This window comes from Hordeum vulgare, chromosome 1H (assembly GCF_904849725.1).
Source record: "Hordeum vulgare subsp. vulgare chromosome 1H, MorexV3_pseudomolecules_assembly, whole genome shotgun sequence".
NCBI lineage: Eukaryota > Viridiplantae > Streptophyta > Magnoliopsida > Poales > Poaceae > Hordeum > Hordeum vulgare.
Genome location: NC_058518.1, coordinates 249,582,829 through 249,604,684, shown reverse-complemented (window position 1 = coordinate 249,604,684; position 21,856 = coordinate 249,582,829). Strand labels below are relative to the sequence as shown.

Genomic DNA, 21,856 nt, shown 5'->3' with positions numbered 1-21,856 from the left:
TTTTCTTTCATATTTTTTTCTTTCTTTTATTTTTTGTCTTCTTCCGAGAAAAAACTGTTAGACCAAAACTCTTTTAGGAAATCTAAAAATCCAGATACAAATGGATGATGTATATATCATGCATATATCATAAAGAAGGAGTATGGAGCCGGTAGTGGGAATCGAACCCGCAACCCCAAGGTTATGAGCCTTATGAGCTACCAAACTGCTCTATACTCTTAAACTAAAGAGGGGTAACTAGTGGATAAAAGAGGGTTGGATACGCCCCTCTACCATATCTATACAAATAGAATAGTCCATTTATACAGAATGGTAAAGAGGGCTCCTCTATGATTATCAATTCCAGAAATCCATACAAATACGAAAGGGTATTTTATCCTTACCAACTGGATCTTGTTGCACCCGCTAACAAACATTCATAAAACATTTCTCGAAGTACGTGTCCGGATAGCCCAAAATGTTGATAGTTAGCTCTAGGTCTTCCGGTCAAAAAACAACGTCGATGAAGGCGTGTAGGTGCACTATTACGCGGTAGGGATTGCAATTTTTCTCGAATCTTCGTTTTTCACTCAAACTCAAGGGAGAAACTTTGCTTCTTATCTTTTTTTTAAAGATTGACGAATCAATTGATATTTCTGTTCTAATTTCTTCCGCTTCTTCTCCCTCTGAATCAAACTTTTTTTTGCCATAATGTGTCGTTGCTATTATTACCAAGTATACGGTTCTAATCCTAGATGGAAAAATAAATAGAAAAAGAAATCTAAGAAGGCGGATCCTCCCTCTCTATCAAGAGTAATGAACTAGGTGCTGATACAGTACAAAAAACAAACTAAATTAAACAAACGTGCCTGATGTTGAGGCAATCAAGAAAGCTGCATAAGTGAATATATAACCCAAGGAAAAGTGAGCTAATCCAACCAATCTTGCTTGCACAATGGAAAGAGCCACGGGCTTATCTCTCCAGCGAATTAAATTAGCTAAAGGTGTGCGTTCATGAGCCCACGCTAAAGTCTCAATTAATTCCTGCCAATACCTCCGCCAGGAAATTAAGAACATAAGTCCAGTAGCCCAAACAAGATGTCCAAATAAGAACATCCACGCCCATACCGATAAACTATTCATCCCAAAAGGATTATATCCATTATAAGTTGTGAAGAGTTTAACCATAGGTAATCTCTTAACCATCCCATCAAATAAGTGGAGGATTCATTAAATTGTGAAACGTTGCCCTGCCATAATGTGATATGTTTCTAATGCCAATAAAAAGTAACCCACCCAATGGTATTTAACATCCACAAAACTGCCAAATAAAATGCGTCCCAAGCAGAAATATCACAAGTACCGCCGCGCCCTGGGCCGTCACAAGGAAAACTATACCCAAAATCCTTTTTATCCGGCATTAATTTGGAACCGCGTGCATCTAAAGCGCCCTTTACTAAAATCAATGTAGTTGTATGCAAACCTAGAGCAATAGCATGATGAATCAAGAAATCCCCTGGTCCTATTGTTAAGAAAAGCGAATTACTATTCTCATTAACATCATTCAACCATCCGGGCAACCATAGGCTTCGACCCGCATTGAAAGAGGGGCCATTCGTTGACGATAAGAGTATATCCAACCCATATGTCGTCTTGCCATGAGCAGATTGTATCCATTGGGCAAATATAGGTTCGATCAAGATTTGCTTTTCTGGAGTACCAAAAGCAAGCATGACGTCGTTATGAACATAAAGGCCCAAGGTATGGAATCCTAGAAAGAGGCTAGCCCAACTTAAATGAGATATGATAGCTTCTTTATGGTCTAACATTCTTGCCAATACATTATCCTCATTCTGTTCCGGATTGTAATCCCTAATGAAAAAAATTGCTCCATGAGCAAAAGCCCCTGTCATGATGAACCCCGCAATATATTGGTGATGAGTGTATAAAGCAGCTTGAGTAGTAAAGTCTTGTGCTATGAATGCATAAGGAGGTAAAGAGTACATATGTTGAGCTACTAAGGAAGTAATAACCCCTAAAGAAGCTAGAGCAAGACCTAACTGAAAATGAATCAAATTGTTGATTGTGTCATAAAGGCCCTTATGCCCATGCCCTAATCGACCCCCCGGAGAAGTATGCGCTTCTAAAAGATCTTTAATACTGTGCCCAATTCCGAAGTTAGTTCGATACATGTGACTGACAATGAGAAAAATAAATGCAATAGCTAAATGATGGTGAGCCATATCAGTCAGCCACAAACTTTGTGTTTGTGGATGGAATCCCCCAAGAAGAGTTAGAATGGTAGTTCCCGCTCCTTGAGCGGTACCAAATAAATGATTACTCGAATCAGGGTTTTGGGCATAAAGATTCCACTGACCCGTCAAAAGGGGTCCCAACCCCTGGGGATAGGGTAATACATCTAATAAATTATTCCATCGAACGTACTCCCCCTGGATGCGGGAATAGCAACATGAACTAAATGTCCTGTCCAAGCCAAAGAACTTACCACGAAAAGTCCTGACAAATGATGATTGAGACGAGATTCCGCGTTTTTGAACCACGAAAGGCTTGGTTTCCATTTGGGTTGTAGATGTAACCAACCCGCTATTAAGGACAGCGCAGAAAGAAATAATAGAAAAAGATCTCCAGTATAAAGATCTTCATTGGTGCGTAATCCTATTGTATACCACCACTGATAAACTCCAGAATAAGCAATATTCACTGGACCAGCAGCACCTCCTCGAGTAAAGGCTTCCACAGCGGGTTGACCAAAATGAGGATCCCAAATCGCATGAGCAATAGGTCTTACGTGTAAAGGATCCTGTGTACATGATTCCAAATTTCCTTGCCAAGTTACATGAAACAGATTTCCGGACGTCCATAGAAAGATTATTGCTAATTGCCCAAAGTGAGAAGCAAAAATGTTCTGATAAAGACGTTCTTCAGTAATATCATCATGACTTTCGAAATCATGTGCGGTAGCAATACCAAACCAAATACGACGAGTAGTGGGGTCCTGAGCTAAGCCTTGGCTAAACCTGGGAAATCGTAATTCCATAATGCCTTTCAAATCCTCCTAGCCACTATCCTACTGCAATAATTCTCGCTAAGAAGAATGCCCATGTCATGGCAATTCCACCCAGAAGGTAATGGGTTACTCCTACATCACGTCCTTGTATAATGCTCAAGGCTCTAGGCTGAGTAGCAGGAGCAACTTTTAATTTGTTATGAGCCCAAACGATAGATTCAATGAGTTCTTGCCAATAACCACGGCCGCTGAATAAAAACATTAAACTGAAGGCCCAGACAAAATGAGCACCTAAGAAAAAATACCATATGCAGATAATGAAGAACCATAAGACTGAATGACTTGCGATGCCTGTGCCCACAAGAAATCTCGAAGCCACCCATTAATCGTAATGGAACTCTGTGCAAAGTTTCCCCCTGTAATATGAGTTACCACCCCTTGATCACTTATGGTACCCCAAACATCCGACTGCATTTTCCAACTGAAATGGAAAATGACTACCGAAATTGCATTGTACATCGAGAATAAACCTAAGAAAACATGATCCCAGGCAGATACTTGACATGTTCCCCCTCGGCCAGGCCCATCGCAAGGAAAGCGAAAACCTAGATTTGCTTTATCGGGTATCAAACGGGAACTCCGAGGAAATAAAACACCTTTCAAAAGTATTAATACAGTCACATGTATGGTAAATGCATGAATGTGATGGACTAAAAAATCCTCGGTTCCTAATGGAATAGGTAACAAAGCCACTTTGCCACCTACCGCTACTAACTCGCCGCCTCCCCACGTTAAGCTAGTAGTTGTTGTTGCACCAGGAGCTGTTACGCCAGGCGCAGTAGCATGGATATTTTGTACCCATTGAGCAAAGATAGGTTGTAATTGTATGGCGGTATCCGAAAACATATCTTGTGGACGGCCTAAAGCACTCATGGTATCATTATGAATGTACAAGCCAAAACTGTAAAAACCTAGAAATATACATACCCAGTTAAGGTGGGATATGATTGCATCGCGGTGTCTAAGGACGCGATCTAATAGATCGTTGTATCGAGTAGTTGGATCATAGTCTCTTACCATAAAAATTGTTGCATGTGCAGCAACACCGACTATTAGAAATCCGCCAATCCACATGTGGTGTGTGAACAAGGAAAGTTGTGTACCATAGTCAGTAGCTAGGTATGGATAGGGAGGCATAGAATACATATGATGAGCTACAACAATGGTTGTAGAGCCTAGCATAGCTAGGTTAAGAGATAATTGAGCATGCCATGACGTTGTTAAGATTTCATAAAGACCCTTATGGCCTTGTCCTGTAAATGGGCCCTTGTGAGCCTCCAAAATATCTTTAGGTCCATGGCCAATACCCCAGTTGGTCCTATACATATGACCTGCGATTAGGAAAAGAATAGCAATAGCTAAATGATGGTGCGCAATATCGGTCAGCCAGAGACCACCGGTTACTGGATCTAGTCCTCCGCGAAAAGTCAGAAATTCTGCGTATTTGACCAATTTAAAGAGAAAAAAGGGGTTGCTCCTTCGGCAAAACTAGGATAAAGTTGAGCCAAAAGGTCCCGATTCAAGATACATTCATGAGGAAGTGGTATCTCTTTAGGATCCACCCCAGCGTCAAGAAATTGGTTAATTGGTAAAGATACATGAATTTGGTGTCCCGCCCAAGAAAGAGACCCAAGTCCTAATAATCCCGCTAAGTGGTAATTCAACATGGATTCTACATCTTGGAACCAGGCCAATTTGGGAGCGGCTTTGTGATAATAGAACCAATTTTCTTTAGTTCAGTGCGTACCCGGGACGACCTAATAGAAATTCCCTTCAGCTCGGAGGAGAGCGGCGCCACCCCAACCACAGGCCCTCTCTTGGATCCGGCAGATGGAGGGAAACCTTCCAAAAGCCAGTCTTGTTCCCTAGCTGAAACAGATGCAAAGCGGGACCAAGATTTCGGGGTGAACCTTTTGGAAAAGATAAAAAGGGAAAATACCTATGAAGTACGACAAAAGTATCCATCATCCGACGATGACGCTCGAAAGGCGGTTATCGAACAAATAGATAAAAATGAAATTTTCGGTTCAATGCTACTCAGACACTTTAAGCAAAGTGCCCCCATGGGGGCTCTGGGGGCAGATGCCTTCCACCGTGCTTTTTCCGATAGGATCAACCAAATCATGAAATGCGAGGGAAAGGACGCCACATCACTTAGGGACCTTATTGATCTTAAGTACAATTTGGAGGATCCTCAAAAGCTGAATGAGATTCTCACTCGATATTTCAAGAAACGAAAAAGATAACAGCGTGATACAAAAACAAATAATGATTTCTCATAAAACATCAGGGTAAAGTGGAGAAGAAACGAACGATCCCTATATGAAATCTAATTCGGATTGCTCTACCGGGTCAAAAAACAAGGGATCGCCTACTATAAGTATGAAACTAAGAAAGCTACATCTTAATTTATTTGTATCTTTGGACCTTTCAATGAGTGACCTTTATCAATAGCTAACTCGGGTGTTTCAACTGAATCAGACCTCTTGGTCAGTACAGCAGCGCCGGGGGAACCACACTGACTCGGACATGGCATTGATCCTAAATAGAGAGTTTTCGGGGAGAAGATGGCTTCATTGAGACGAGACCCATAACTATAGCCACTTCTAGCTCAGTGGCTCAGCAGAGACCTAAACTAATACCTTATCGAAAATGGGGAACAAAATCCGATCATCTCGCCCGGCGAATGGGAAGTCTTGGTTGGTATCTTAATTCGAGTTGGATTCTTCCTGCAAAATTGGCTATGAATCGCCTGATGTATGCCAGGCGCCCTTGAAGCGAACGCAGCTCCTTAAGGTTTTGAGGAGGAGGAATTTCGAGTATGGCCTTGATTTTACTCGGGTCGATTTCTATTCCCCGATGTCGAATGACAAACCCTATGAATTTGCCTGACGAGACCATGAAGGCGCACTTCAACGGGTTTAACTTGAGTGCATGTTGCCTTAGGCGGTCGAATACGATTCTGAGATGTTGAAGATGTTCTTCATAGGATACCGCCTTTACAACGAGATCATCTACATAGCACTCGACAATCTTATGTATTATCTCATCGAAGATCTTAGTCATGGCGCGTTGATATGTAGCACCGGCGTTTTTGAGACCTTTGGGCATAACCTTGTAACAATATATGCCTACTGGAGTGCGAAAGGTTGTGCTTTATCAAGGCAAGCTTCTCTTTATACTCTATTCTAGAAAGGATCAATTATATTCTCATCTCCTATTTGTTTGAGCCATTCATTATAGTGGTGGTGCCGGGAAGGCAGCTTAGCACTCTAGTCCTTTTGAGTAAGGAATTGTAGCATGGGCAGGCAATCTCTTCGATAGATTCCCCTCCAGGAATTACTTGAATTAATTAGCCGGCCCACGGAGTGAAATATCGAACTTAACCTATAAATAACTAGTATCTCAAAAACCAAATAAAAGGATTTATTTTAAGCTTTTTAATGGAATTCCACAGGAGTCAAGCGCTAGCAAAGAAGAATTGGAAATCAGTCGCTTCCCTTCTGGACTCAAGTCAGCAGAAGAGTTAACTTCATATTAATAGGTAAATCCTACATCAAGCGTAAAGGAAGTACACTTTTTTTGATTCGGCGCTTAATAACTCGTACTTGACGTTGGTTTCGGTTCGATCAACTATCCTTTTTGAAGCGGATAGTTCAAAGTGCTCATTCTCAAAAAAAGCGGAAAAGCCATGATGTTTCCACTCCATTTTCATTACGAAGATGTATTACGTCAGGATCTGTTGCTCAAACTGAATCACGCCAATGTTATGGAAGTTCCTGGATTGTTTGAAATAAGATTAGTACCAAAAGCTGCCTCTGATTTCAGAATCCAATTTGGAAAATTGGCTATGGAGATTTTGTGCGGTCAGAGATTCATACAGACACAAAGGGGCCCCTATTTTCAAGCAGGAAAGTCGTTTCGATCCAATCCATTCTTGGGGTCCGAAAAAGACACTGGATATGTCAGTGACTTTGTCCGACAAAGCGTTCTCCGAGGGCATGGAATGTACCATTTTTTGGTAAGAATCTTGACAGTAATGTCTATGTTAGATTCTCCGGTCGAAATACGGGAAAACTCCATCAAATTCTTTATGGAAACGGAGTTTTGCGAATTCTCCCCGGAACTGGAAGATCATTTCGAGATCTTCGAGCATATTCGAGGGTTCAATGTGACTATTGTCACTTCGGCCAATACAAAAGATGAGACTTTACTACTGTGGAGCGGCTTTGTGATAATGGAACCAACCAGCAAAAAGCATTAACGCTGCAAAAATCAATGCACCAATTGCAGTACAATAGAGTTGTAATTCACTAGTTATTCCAGATGCTCGCCAAAGCTGAAAAAAACCTTAGGTTATTTGGATTCCTCGGAAACCCCCACCTACATCACCATTCACTATTTCTTGCCCTACTATAGGCCAAACTACCTGAGCACTGGGTCCAATGTGAGTAGGATCACTTAGCCATGCTTCATAATTGGAAAAACGGGCACCATGAAAGTACATGCCACTCAACCAAAGAAAGATAATGGAAAGTTGCCCGAAATGAGCAGTAAAGACTTTTCTAGAAATCTCCTCCAAATCACCAGTATGACTATCGAAATCGTGAGCATCGGCATGTAGGTTCCAGATCCAAGTGGTAGTATCAGGGCCCTTAGCTAGTGTTCTTGAGAAATGGTCGGGTCTGGCCCATTCCTCAAAAGATGTTTTTACAGTATCCATATCCACAACAATTTTTACTTCTGGTTCCGGCGAACGAATAATCATTAAGTCCTCCACAAGAGCATATCCAAGTGGATCATCAACTGAAAAGGCAATAAATGAGAAGTTGATTCCCGTACAATTGAATTTAGTTGGTTTAAAGCGAGTTCACTTGTCCAGCTTCTTCTATATCCAATGCACTCTCAATTGGACAGAAGGATCTGCCCACATATTGGTTAATGTAATGTTGTTGTGGAGTTTTGGTACCTACTACTATGTCCAATCAGTTCCAACTCTGAAAGTTCAGGTGAATTTGGTAACTATCTAGATACCTTTAAAGGTCATAATTGTCATGGAAGGATATCCAGACGAGTGTCCAGGGTAGCCAAGCAAGATACCATGCGCAGTGCCTCATCGAGGATTGTTCTAGCCATCTCCACAGGGGTCCGTACGGTTCTTCCTCAAATGGGTTGCCTCAATCTTTATCAAAGTTTTGGTATCTAGCTTATCCAGCTACAGTATAGTATACTCCTTCCTTGCTCGATAGAGCTCTTTGAATCCGCTTCAACTAAATGCGTAAAATAGAGTAATTTCTTCAAAAGCCAGTTTCTTTCGAGAAGGCAGGAGGCCCATAGCGAGTTACAATAGTGCCAGTTCTTGTATGGAAGGCCGTAATTCCGGTAACCTCGACTGCTCTAAGAATGATCCGTGCTAGACGGGCACATCACATCAAAGTTAGGTCATTTGTCAAAAACATGGCAAATAGCTCAGTTGGTTTGGTAAGGGAGCTATTCTCTCACTTAAACCACTCCCATATTAGGTATCCTATCTCGTCTTAAAGTTCCCCGCATTACCCATAACTTACCACCTGTATCTCCGGAACTCAAATCGCAAAATGACAATGCTTTCGATAGTCTGTACTAAATTACTTTGTACGAATGCACATCTCGGCCGTCGGGTAGCTGATCACCATTTCAAAGTCTATATCCGTGGTTCAAGAAATGGAATTGCTATTCTCGATTCAGACAAGACACTGATTTGTTTATGAAACGCTCTTCATTTTATAAGATCTCCCATTCGTCAAAAAGGCCGTTCCTTCTTTTTAAAGACCAATTATTTATTTATTTATGAGATAACGAAAGAAATGGCGAGCTATTTAAGAAGCTATTTAAGAAATGTGAATTCTCATTGTTTCGATGATTCTCAATGGAAGATCGGGGCGTTTTTGACCAATTCTTTTGCAAATAAAAAAAATTCCGTTCAAGAAAGAAGAAGATCAATTTTGGGTTGAACCAACAACCTGATTGTGTGGTTATTTTGAATGCAGATAGAAAGTCTTCGGTCATACTGGAAGCTGATCGATCACAAATACCTATTCCATCCTTAGTTGATTCTACGATCCCATGAGAATCCTATAAAAGAATCACTTATCCCATCCCAGCGAATGATCCTATACAGTTCGTATATCTATTTCGTCATTCGGTCATGAGAACAGTGATTCTTAAACAGAATGCGATTAGTAGAGAGACGCCACCATCGCTTAGCAGAGTCACTTTTAAGACGGTGTCCACTGGCATGCACTCCACCTCTTCACCCCGAGGAAGAAAAGTGTCTCTTGTGAGACTGAACCCCATGAGAACCGTTTCTTCGGCTGTCTTTGAATTATTAGCGGCAGCACAACCCTTCTTTACCAATACTACTGAGAGTCTACCCCAGCCACAAGGGGGGCTGCTCAAATAGTTCAGGAGACGCCAGCCCCACAAGGGTTCACGGAGCTCCAACCTATACAAGGGCCAGCTATACCTTTAAGTTTGCAACTTGATTTTCAATCCCAAGCTCATTTTCTTGACTTAATGACAAGACATGCAATTGGGGAGAATAATATGTTTTATAAAATTCCTGGTCGTCTGCATAACCCAATATTAGAAAATTATGGATGTGCAGGTCCAAGTACTTCGACTCCACCGATATTAGAAAATTATGGAGGTACAGGCCCAAGTACTTCGAATCCACCAATGGATTTATCTCCAACAATGGATATGGATGTATCTCCTACCATTCATGTACCTCTTAGCAAAGAGCAAATCTATTTCAATTTGGTGCATCTTGATGCCACTAGGAAAACCTCGGTATTATCCCAAGAGAAGCTTATGACACTAGTAGAGATAATTTATATTAAGAAATCGTCAATACTAGCGGAGCTAATGGATAAATCTGGCCCTCAAAATTGCCACATCCTTTGGAATACGGATGGTGCTGGCAATGCCATCCGAAAAGGAAACGGAGAAGAATATGATGTAAAAACCTTAAGGGAGATCCTTAAAAGTTTGCGAAGTAATGAGGAATTACGTAAAAGTCATTATTTGGGGGAAATTTGGAAAAGAAGGATTTCAGACCTCCCTAAAGCCAAATTAAAACTTTTAAGAGTGGAAGATATACCCGGGGGGGATATACGAGATTCTTTGACCCAGAGAATCGGGCCTGACTGGGATAAATTAGATTCGATGAACCAGAAAAACCTCTGTACTGAGTGGAAAGACTTTGAGAACCCGACCAACCTCCGGAATCCCGAGGACTGGTAATGAGAGGTTCCTAGATGTGGGGAAATAAGTTCTTCATTTGAAGAGTTAGTTGGCTGGCCTACCGGCCCGCAGATGTAGAGAGGTTGCCCCCGCCATCCTCTTGAACTGCTAAATCAAAGCGATTCCTATTGATGGAAGAAAGGCTAATTTCGTTTGATCCGATCCGCCTATGCCAGTTCGAGTCTGGCGAGTCGCTATCATCTGTTGCCCTAACTTTTTCTATTAGCTCATCTTGTCCGTAGTGATATTTTGGAGAAGGAGCAATTACCGGAGTGAGAAAGGTAGAAAGAAGCAATCACGAAAGCTAGTGCTAGTTGTGGCTTTTTGTACTAATCTTGTTTGTTCGGTAGCTCGCATCAGCAGCTTTAAAAGGAATAGAAAACGAGGCTTTTTCCACCACACCAGGGGCGGGCATTACGCTCAAGCAGGGGAAGTCAATTTGACTGCTGCTCGAGAACCTGTTTGAACAAGAAGAAGTAGCATGGCTCCAGCGGGGCGGAGCCAATTGGCTACGACATGGTGACCGAAATACAATTTTTTTCCACCACTTTGCAATTGCAAGAAAAAAGAGGAATCTGATCAAGTACTTGATGAGCGATACTGGAGATCGAATAGAAGGTAATGACTTACTCGGTGCACATATTTAGGGCTATTTCTCTCATTTGTTTACCTCCGAGGTCCTAGCTCCAGACCCGGATGCGATTAACAAGGTGCGGGCGAGGGTCACGCAGCAGATGAATGAGAGTCTCCTGGCTCCATTCACAGCAGACGAAATAAAGAAATCACTGTTCAATATTGGGGATTTGAGGGGCCCGGGACCAGATGGGCTTCATGCTGTATTTTTCAAGCGTTTCTGGCTGATGCTTGAGAATGACTTAGTGACTGAAGTACTCCAGGCCGTGAACACAAAACATATCTGAGGGCTGGAATGACACAGTGATCATGCTGATACCAAAAGTGGAGAATGCAGAAAAGGTAACGCAATAAAGACAAGCCTATGTAACGTTATTTATAGGGTGATTAACAAAATGCTTGCCAACCGGGAATATTACCAGAGATTAATGGTGCTTCCTGAAAGAAATAATGCTTAAGATGGGGTTTGCACCAAGATGGGTTTCTTTGATGATGGAATGTGTATCATCTGTAAAGTACCTTGTTCGGTTTAATGACCATGAAACTGATAGTTTTGTACCCTCAAAAGGGCTTCGCCAAGGAGACCCCCTCAGTCCGTACTTTTTTCTTTATGTGCATAGGGGCTCTCAAGCTTGTTACTTCATGCTGAGGAGAACAATAATCTTTTGGGAGTGAAGGTGTGCCGGGACGCCCCCTCGGTGTCACACCTCTTGTTTGCTGACGACTCCCTCATTTTGATGAAGGCTGATGCAAGTAATGCAGCCTGTCTGAAGAACTGTCTTGATTCTTACTGCGCCTCATCTGGCCAGCTGGTAAGCGACGGTAAATCAAGCATCTATTTTAGTCCTAATACTACTGTTGATCATAGAGTGGAGGTTTGCACAGCTTTGAACATCATGACCGAAGCTCTAACAGATAAATACGTGGGACTACCGCCCTTGGTTGGCGCAGAGAAAAGTCACTGTTTTAAAGATTTCTCAAAAAAAACAATCCGGTTCACCATTTTAGAATCGGTAGACTCACGTCAGATCCGTCATCCCTACTTACACTAGCCACCATTGCTGTCTGCACAAGACGATACGGCGAATCAAGGACTGTGATTGGATTCAAACTTCTTTGTATGACATATCCCGTCCTTTCCATGCGCCTATATGCTTAAAATGCAAGAGGTGGATGGTATCGATCAGCGGTTCCGGGTAGTGCCCCCTCAGAACGAGGTAAGAGCGAATGATCTTTAGCTGGAGGGAATCATCATTTTCCCTAATTTATTATACTCGAAAGCCGTTGCACAGGAAACCTGTGCATACGTTTTCTCGCTTTTTTTGTTCTTTTTCTGATTGGAAGGGCAACCAACAAGGGTAGAAATAGGTGATTCCACCGAGCTTTCCTTCGGGATGAAATGAGGAATCTCGATCTGGTTGCTACCTGCTGAGCCAGAAGGCAACGTATACACAAGTATAGACTATAGGTAACACTGTAGGGTACAACCTTGGGTAGTCTTAGGGTTTTCCAAGATATGATATGATCGGGTTATTTATTAGAATTGGAAATAGCTAGACGAATAAGTAGGCTTTAAAAGGACGAATAAAGTAGGCCTTCTAACTCAAAGTACTCCAACTTAAGGAAAGACATGCAACATTGGTGATCAACGTATGGAATTTCCGTTATTCCGTTCCCATTGATAAGGGGCTTTGAACACCTCGGGTGCGCGGTTACTCTCGGATGGTTCACGGGAATTCCAGGTAGTTTCTACTAATAGCTCATTTTCCTGTATCGATAAGAGAAATGGCATCATGTCTTCTTCCGTAGCCTGAACTATCCAACTGGACTCCGGCTATGCGGATTGCTTTCTTCATTTCAGTTGGGTAATTCGACCGTCCACCTTCCATGAAACTTGAGTTGGCTTTGATCGATTGCTTGGTGTCACGCTATTTACTACTACGGTTAGCGAAATTCGTTTATGACACCGATTCATTTCTAGTTGATCCATTTTGTAAGGTCGTTCAGAAGCAAAGGCCTACTACTCTACTAGTAAAGTAAGCTGGTCAAGTCAAAAGAAGGTTCCTGACTATCTAGTAAATGAGTGCACGAAGAAAGGGAATGGCATGTTCACAAACTGGTACTTTTCTCCCGGTAGGTATGTTTTACAATAGGCATGTGCCATGAGGCAAGAAAAGGAAACATGTAGATAATGTTCTAACGTGCCGCTATTTACGACGAGTATCTAATGGATCTAGGAAAGAGAAAATGAAAATGCTGCTGTCACCCTACACTAGAGAATAGAAAGGCAAGATAGACTATTGAAGCCAACCTTTTCATCCCCAAAAGCCTTTGAAAGACCTTACCCATCTATATCTGAAGCAACCTAAAAAAGCAGGTGACGTTGTTGCCCGAGGAGTTGATGACCTTGTAGAAGCATTTGCCCCTGCTGCTCTTTCAACTCAAGAGGATCAAAACATCGCCGGTAAACAGCAGAGGGGGAACCTGTTCCAAAAGCAAGGTAAAGAGTCTTTACGAATGAAAAAGAGAATCCCAAGAAGGGGACACAAGAGCACGGTCTAATCTGGCTTGCACTAATGTGGAACTCAATCTCCTATTTTTCCAAGTGAAAGCCGGGCCGACGAACCCCGTGTCAACAAAGCCCCAAGTCTGTGATCAAATTATTTTTGATCTTGTCCCTTCCTTCGATTTCTTTGTTAAGGGAACAGTTCATTGGATCTTCTACGGCTCCCACCTCTGTTTCGGCACCGGCTCCTAAAAAAAAGTACTAGGAATGGCGAATGGTTCGATTGAGGCTAACGCAGGAGCTAGTACTCCCCTGAGCACCAGACCCCTTCCTTATCGGTATCCCTAATCGAATCCTATCTCTCTGGGGAAAGGTATCTTTTTTCAATTCGAACAACGGTATCCCTACCTGGCAAACTATCCTCATTTTCGAAGTCCCTAGTTTTGTCCTCTGCTGTAGTATTCCGGTTAGTAGACGGCTTCCTTCATCGGAAATCTAGCCAGTGCTTTCCATTAGGTGTGCAACGAAGGATAGCCTTGTGCAGAGGCGGGGACAGGATTCGAACCTGCTGTCTTCAGATCATGAGCCTGATGAGTCGACCAATTCCTCTACCCTGCTTCTTCCCCTGATCTTTCTTTCCCTCTTCCCACCGGGGTTCCCCTTGCTTGCTTGGCCGGGATAGAACCAGCGTTTAGGCTGCGGCTAGGCGCGGAGGTTGGAGCTCCCTCCTTGACTGACGACTGGTACGAACTTGCTGAAAGCACGAGCGTAGAGGCGAAAGAAGAAGCGAGGGGATTGAGCTTCCAAGCGAAAGAACAAGGGATGAGCGCTTTGTTGCGCCTGCGCATACGTTTCTATACGCTAATTCCTGACTGACTTGATAGTGCGATGAGCTTACTTGCTCTAGTTCTATCCTCAGGATAGACTTACCTGAGTACCTAGCACCGAGGATCGATGTAATTGACTTGAAAAAAGATGTTGTTGATGCTAACATGCATATAAATAGATGTTCCCCACTGCTTGATCCTCTTACTCGAATGGGGTTATATGCCTTAGTCAAACTCAGGGTAAAGTGGCAGAGGTATGACCTCAGGAAGAAAGAAAGATCGGGCGGGGAAAACGGGGTTCGAACCCGCGACTTCTGGCGTGACAGACCAGCACTCTAACCAACTGAGCTATTTCCCCCTTCCGTAACTACTATCGATTCAACAGTCACCTATCGGTTACCTTTGTAACTATCCAAAGTAGCTGTACAACAGAATGCCCTTCGCCTTTAGTACTTTTTTCTTATATATATTATGTTATATACTAAATGTGTCAAAGCAATAGAACTTACTGAAAAAAAAACAAGCCCATCTTTCTCAAAAAGGAAGAGAGGGTGCGCCCCCCCAGAGAGAACCCCATTCTTTCAAGAAAGTTCTAATTAATTATGTCGAAAAAGAAATAAGGAAAATAGGAGTAAGCGAGTAGGGTCAACAAGATTCTAAACGAATACCACAAGTGACGGAACCGACGACGATGAAGAGATAAGGGGCGAAGGATATTTTTTCTATTATTCCAATTCTTATTTATTGATTGATTATCTAATTTATTTAGATCCATATTCATTTTCATTTGCAAATACAAACTCTCTTTCATTTTCTTTTTACTTTTGCGCTAAGGATAAGGGAACTGAGAAAAAAAGAGCTGGCTTGGCTGGTACATCAAGCATATGACATATTGCTTGTTCGGTGTGGTACACATATCTGTCAATGTCAATCAAGTAAGAAAATGCATTCCCACTGTCTGAGGAAAAGGTGAAGAATTGCAATTTATTGAGCTTGTAAGGCCCGTTGAAGTCCCCGAGAAAGGGTATAAATAGGGCTATAAGTAGGCCGTTTGCTATTGCAATAAGGGCTGCTCGCCTTTCCTTTTGACGGCTTGGCTTCCTATCGCTCCTATGTAGTGGTCGGCCTTAAAAGGAGTCTTCCTACCATACCATCATGCATGCCTATGTTATAGTGCGTTAAGCTTCGCCAGAAGCAAGCAAGATGATGAAGCGAAGCTTCGTAGACAAGGCTCGTTCCGTGCTTGACTTACGAGATCGTGTAGTAAGGCCTCACCCTACTTCAATAAGGGCTTATGCACTCCACTCGTAAACGAGCGTTAGAGCTTTTTGAGTGAGCGAGCGAAGCCTTCCTGGAGCTTCCCCCTTCCCTCACCCGAGAATTGCATTTCCGCTTCAGCTTCCCCGGTTTAGTTGGTTTGGAGGGTTAATTGATTGGATACCCAATCCGCATAATCTTTCAAAGTCACTGCTTCTACGACGATAGGCGTAAAGGCATGATTAGTTCCACGAATCTCACTGCACTGACCATAGTAAACTCCTTCTCGTTGTACCGAGATGGAGGTAAGATTTGAACGACCAGGTACAACATCACATTTGACACCTGAGGAAGGTACAGCCCAACTATGAGGTACATCAGCGGGTGTTACAATCATACGTAGATGAGTTTTGGCTGGTACAACCACTCTATTGTCAACTTCTAATAAACGTGATTGACCCAATTCTGGATCATCTTCTGGAATCGTATAACTGTCAAAACTGAGTGACTGTTCATCGGAGCTGTTATAGTCCGAATACTCATAAGGTTGGGTCGACGCCCGCCTCCCCCCAAACTTGACTTGCAAGTTTCCCCGCAAAAAGCTCTCCACGCCTACTCTTATTTATAAAGAGCACTATTCTTCTTTAGTTAGGCAGTTCTCCCCCCTCTATGAGACCGTAAGACCCCGGTGGAATCGAAGGCCCGCTTACTAATAGGCAAGAGGGGACCCTTTCTCGCCCAGCCCTACCTACATCAGTGAAGCTGGAACCGAGGAAGACAATGTTCAACACACATGAGACAGAAAGAAGGTATGGGACGGCTAGTTCACCACGGAAAGGGATGCTAGTCGGCTTTGGCGAAGTTGTAGGCCCCAATAGATCAGATCAAGAGTGATTCCTCACCTATCCTGCCAGGGGCCAAGTCGAAGGCTCTAGTATAGATTCCCTATGCTCATGTGAACGGCCGGCCCGTAGATCTAAAAGGATCCATAAAAAAGACCGGAAATTATGTTTGTCCACGAAAAAAACTCGTTCATGAGACCTCGAATTCCCACGTTCCAGCCTGCATTATGCTAGTAGGTCCCATCCCCAATTTATTGAGTCACCCTTATCTAAAAGAAAAAGGACAGAGTCTATCTAGATCATAGGATCACTGTATTCAGAGGTCAATTCTCTTTCTTTGACCTCCCACCGTTCATGTCATCCCTTGCTTCTCGCAAGAACGGCTCCTCGGTGGAGGAGTAGAAGCGCTGGTCCCCTTCGGTCAAGTGCTTGTGCGTGCTCTTACCTACCATAGGACCTCCGTCCCCGAAGCAAAGAAGGAGGAGCAGGAACAACAGGTTGTCCTCTCTTGGCCCAGTAGTTCCGCAACTACTACCGTGGTTGTTGCCAACGGGGTTCCCCCATTCCGAAAGGTAACGGGACCAGCCCTTAGGTCCAAAGTTGTATGCCACTGCTGTGGTGCCGATAGATTCACTACTGAAGCCCCGTTATCGGACATTGCAGGCTTAGCATCTATTTTTCGTATATCGCTCCACCACATCGAGAAGAGGTATGTGTACCTCCAGCAATAACAAGAATGGAACCATAGGCTCCTATGCTGGGAGCATTTCGGGGTATAGGTCTAACCACCTCAACTCCCCGTTTCTGGCATGCTATAGTTCTTTTAGTCTCTCGACGACGGGAATGGGAGATGACCGGTAAGCCAGATGCTTCGTGAACCACCGGTACATTTCGTTGCACTTAAATCACCCTCGTTAAGAGGCGCACTCCGATACCATTGATGTCCAATAGCTTTGATAGTAATGGCCGGATCTACTAATACCCCGTCCATTGAGTATAACAGAGCAAATGATGGTATAGCAATGAACAAAAGAATGACACTTGGAAATATGGTCCGGATAATTTCGATAGTAGTTGCATGAACAATCCTTTGTGGGATTGGATTAGTTTGCTCGTTGAAATGCCATAAAGCGCGAACCAACATCTGTGATACGAAAACCAAAATAAGAATGAGGAAGAAAAAGATATCGTGATGTAAGTCAATGATTCCTTGCATCATAGGTGTTGCTGCGTCTTGAGATCCTAATTGCCATGGTTCCGCAGCATCACAAAGAGGGATTGTGAGGAATCGACATTCTAATAAACGAAGAATCATTGGAATTTCCCATCTTTTTCAGCTCTGCTCCCGAAAAGAGAAAGGAGACTGATCTTGACATCGGCGTTGGTTTTTCCAACGAAACATTCTTTCACGAACTAAATGCTAGTTGCCTTGTAACGCATACACTGGATTGTCCCATCGACGAGGGCCAATGAGACTATTCTACGCGTTTTCTGAGGAGCAACATGAGACTTTCTTTTCCGTTGGTTTTTCTATTTTCTAACGAAAGTAAACTTGTTTTTAAAGTTTAGTTTCATGTAAGTTCGTGTCCCGCGGGAATAACTAGTTCTCTAATTGTTTCGGTTGAGGAATGCCCAGTTCTAGTTATAGTTCCAGGCATCATAAGTAAGAAGACCTACCAGATGAAAACTATATAACGATCCCTCACAGGAGAGACCCGGTAACCGAGTCGACTTCCCCTGGCATCACACTCCTCTTCAACGCCGGTTCTTACAAAAAGAAAGCAAGAAGCATGCCAGGTCAAAAACATGCAAGGATGACAAGACTTATTGCAATCTGGATAGCTTTTTTGCAAACAACAAGAGGTCAATAAAAGTATCCGACCAGGGGTCTTGGTCTAGCCATTAGAGATAGAGACTAAGCTGAGCCAAGCAAAGCTTTGCTAAGAAAGCAGTCTCATGTTTTGGATAATCAGTTGGTCTCAGGTAGCCTAATTCTCCTTTCGAACTACGGAATTCGGGTTGGATATGGTGATAAGCCAAGCCTAAAACTACCATCGCTTAACCCGGTGAGGAAGAGCTTCCAATCGAATATGCTTAACAAACCCAGCCGTCGGGCTACGAGTGGGGATTTCTAGGGAGATTCAAGCTGTGGCTCCGCTAGCTTTAGTCGGCATAAGAACAAAGAACTAAATGGGTCTCCTTAGCCTTTTGTTAGCTTCGGTGGCCTGGAGTCTTCTACGGGGCATCTCTTCTTTATAGATGAGAAGTCGATTCAGAACACGCAAGAAAAGGGTTGATGGAACCATGCAAAGAGTGCTCATTAACTCACTAGCGTCCCAATAAAATCATTCCAAAGTACTTCTCCATTTCGGAACAAGCTCTTGGTGAAAAAGACTGGCGTGTAGTCCGAAAAGCGCCTATGGAAGATCTACTATTTTCCTTCGCACCAAGTCAATCTCCATGCATATATTCTGCCAGTTCTCATTCAACTTCTTTTCATCCGGGAAGCTTCCCCGCAACTCCAACTACCGGAAACATTAGCTCGAACATTTGAGTTAGAGATGAAAAGGACCGCCCTTCAGCTAGAACCCTCCCTTAAAGAAATGAAATTGAGTCAGCGACCCTATGAGAGAGGAAGAGTTCTGTTGTGTCCAGTCATCGTCTATTCAACTCAAAGAATTTCTAGTTTGATTAGCATAAAGAAAGTGCCAGCTAGGCCAGCCATTAGTACCATAGCTTTCCCAAGAAGGATAGGAGATGGATCAGACTCTTCAGCGGGAAAGAATGCGATCAAAGGACCCTATGAATACTACTAGCCGTAGCTGTGGTTGTGGCAAAGAAGCAGGCAGGGAAGGAGATGTCCTTCTTTAAAGGAATTTCGTCAGGGATCTATTCCTTGAATCAATAAATCAAACTAAAAGTCTGGCAGTGCGAGAGGCCAATATGACTATCTATATCAGTTCTTCGCCTTGGTCTACTCCATCATGTAGTGAGTCGATGTCTGTCCCTAAGGAGAAAGACGAAGCAAAACCCCAACGACTAGATTATAGGGTTGGACCCCATTTTTTCAAGAAGGAGCATGAAGGTGCCGAAAATACGGCTTTTATCACGTTTGAGAGTTGTTCCCTCTTAGGGCTGAAAGTGGAAAGTCTTCGAGTATCGTCGTCCTTCTATTGATAGATTAAGGATTCAGATAGATTCAGAGAAGGCCAACTTATCTCGATCTGGTCATTCACCCGATATAGGAATACCTTTTAGGAAGGCAAGACTAGAAAAAAGTCCGATTGACCGAAGATGTGAAGAAATCGACTGCATTAGCCCTTCATAAGGGAATACCTGACTCAGTCAATTCTTTAGTTGACATCAAGACCAAGTCCCATTGACTCTCTTGGAGGAAGATCCGCCAAGGGGCGAAGCGGTCCAATTCAATGTTTTACTGTTACGCTAAGTAACTCTCCTATTAGGAAATCGATCTAGCTGCTTATCCTATAGATAGAGAGTGTCGGCAATCACCTCCGCTATTTCAGCTCTTGTCGGCATAACAGCTTCGGTAGTATACCTACCTAAACAGATAATTCGTACCATGATTAGCAGACCTTTCTCAACTCTAGCGATTTCAAGCGGACCAGTCTCCAATTACCTTGCAAAGCGTTAGCGCTAGCCAGGTCAATAGTTCAAGTATCAATGAAAGTCTCTATTTCAGTAAAGTAGAAATGACAGCTGTTTAGGTAACAGAAAATGCCTGCTAGAGGTATGATTCCGATCTTTGTGCAAGCAGTAATATATGCTATGGCACTTTTTGGCACAGCTCCTCTTTAATGCCAGTTGGTGTGAGGGAGTTCGCTGGGGATGTGAACTGTTGAATCATGAGTCAAGATATCCATGCACAGTAAAGATCAATAGGTTGAAATCAGATAAAGGCAAATATGGCTTTGAGGAAGAATACGAACGGGATTCCACATTCATAGGCTATTAGGCAGATTTGGATTCTCCTGGCAAAGGCAGATATTTCTATGCATTCCTCTGCCAAGTCCAGTTCCTCTCAGTCTCTCGATTGCATCGGCCAGGTCCTTCCGATAAAAGCTCATCCCTTCCTCCAAGAGCTATCCATCTATTCGAAGGAATGAAAGCTCAACCGGAACAAACGCTAGATTCAAGTCCTTTGGTTGCCACCCACCACCAGTGGGAGAGGTAGAACAATGAATCAATTTCCTAGATCCAATGGTTTCTCGGGCGATCCCATTCCCATTTCCACCTATCGAAGCCCAACCAAGTGAGGCACTTCCACCGGATTCGTTCAAAGCTTTCCATCGGGTCAAACAAGCGACTCTCGTTCCTATGATTCACCCGATACTCTCCACCTGTTGTGGATCCGAAGCTAGCCCACCTCATGTTCCCATCCATGGATCCAAGCTTTAAACTACTCATTCATCTTAGGCAAAGCACTAGTTGGAAGTGAAGAGGGACTATTAGCTAGCTTCTCTTGTTTCTTTACTTGTGGAATTCATCAGATGTAGCAGGAAATAATTACCAAGTGTGTACGCTCAATCCGTAGCTTGTTTTGGTTAGCTTTATCCTTGAAAGAATAAGCAGCTTCTTGTTTAGGGCGGGCTATCTTGACTCTTGAGCTTGAGAGGGAGAAGGCTTCCCGCGTGGACGGATTAGCAATCCCTAGTCTTCCATAACGTGTATTGGACTTATGTTTCCTCCTCCTCGAAGATGATGGATCTATGGTTACCACCATTCTTTATGGCTCTGTACCAATAGTACAGATTCGATTTAGGCTCTTTAAAGAATCACCCAACTGGTTTGATTTCTTTTTTGCAGTAATCAGAAAGTTAGCTCTTTTTCCAGACCTGTGGCCTTGGAGTTCATCCCCGTCCTCTACCAGGTGAGAAGGAAGATGAGAGATACGTTCCTCGTCTTCAACTTTCTTCCAGGAAAGCCTTTCACCGAGCGAGCAGCTAAGCGAGTTCATCCGCATCTGTTGTCGTTCAAGTAGGTCTTTGGTTGTAGTAGTGTAGGCATAGGAGAAGACTGATTCCTAGCCTTTCTATTTACTAAGGTCAGGAAGGGGGTAAAGGGGGATCGGGGCAAGATGAAAAGTTCAAGTTCATTCCTCCCTCTAATTCCATCTCAGCCTATCCGCCACAGAACAGGGGCGGGCTCTTTCTTCTTGTTCTTGCGTGACATCTCGGTAAGGCTTTAGATATATAAGAACTAGGGAAAAGAACCTCTTGCCGTCCTTGTCGATCGAAAAAAAGTAGTAAAATAAAAAAAAGGATTCAAATTTGCGTACTACTCCCTAGCTTCTTGAAACCACCAATCCATTACGATGCCAGCAAAGAAAACCAACGCTTAAGACGCTATTGGAGACTCGCGTAGCTATTATTCGAAGCTTATAATTTCTTTACTGCGTTCAAGGCATGACCGCGTGATA

General features: G+C 43.1%; 2 protein-coding genes, 1 non-coding gene and 1 pseudogene across 3 annotated transcripts; 2 read left to right on the top strand and 2 right to left on the bottom strand.

Moving 5' to 3' along the window:
* The first annotated feature begins 6,734 nt into the window (after positions 1-6,734).
* LOC123430013 (60S ribosomal protein L5, mitochondrial-like) lies at positions 6,735-7,394 on the top strand. Its single transcript, XM_045113954.1, has one exon. The coding sequence runs from the start codon at positions 6,759-6,761 to the stop codon at positions 7,329-7,331; it is 573 nt and encodes a 190-aa protein (XP_044969889.1). The 5' UTR covers positions 6,735-6,758; the 3' UTR covers positions 7,332-7,394.
* Positions 7,395-8,242: 848 nt separating this feature from the next.
* Positions 8,243-12,346, top strand: LOC123398260 (annotated as a pseudogene).
* A 2,255-nt stretch (positions 12,347-14,601) lies between these two features.
* Positions 14,602-14,675, bottom strand: TRNAD-GUC. Its single transcript has one exon. It is a non-coding gene; the product is annotated as a tRNA-Asp (tRNA).
* Positions 14,676-15,346: 671 nt separating this feature from the next.
* LOC123409202 (cytochrome c oxidase subunit 2-like) lies at positions 15,347-18,048 on the bottom strand. Its single transcript, XM_045102168.1, has 2 exons — positions 17,344-18,048; positions 15,347-16,120 (listed from the first exon to the last, which is right to left on the bottom strand). The coding sequence occupies exons 1-2, from the start codon at positions 17,729-17,731 to the stop codon at positions 15,726-15,728; spliced, it is 783 nt and encodes a 260-aa protein (XP_044958103.1). The 5' UTR covers positions 17,732-18,048; the 3' UTR covers positions 15,347-15,725.
* Between the last annotated feature and the right edge of the window lie 3,808 nt (positions 18,049-21,856).

Bases quoted from the DNA above. Each gene is read 5' to 3' on its own strand.
- LOC123409202 (XM_045102168.1), bottom strand. From the start codon at position 17,731: ATGATTCTTCGTTTATTAGAATGTCGATTCCTCACAATCCCTCTTTGT. The intron at 16,121-17,343 runs GTGCGCCTCTTA...CGTCGACCCAAC, and splicing joins TGGACATCAATGGTATCGGA to CTTATGAGTATTCGGACTAT.
- LOC123430013 (XM_045113954.1), top strand. From the start codon at position 6,759: ATGATGTTTCCACTCCATTTTCATTACGAAGATGTATTACGTCAGGAT.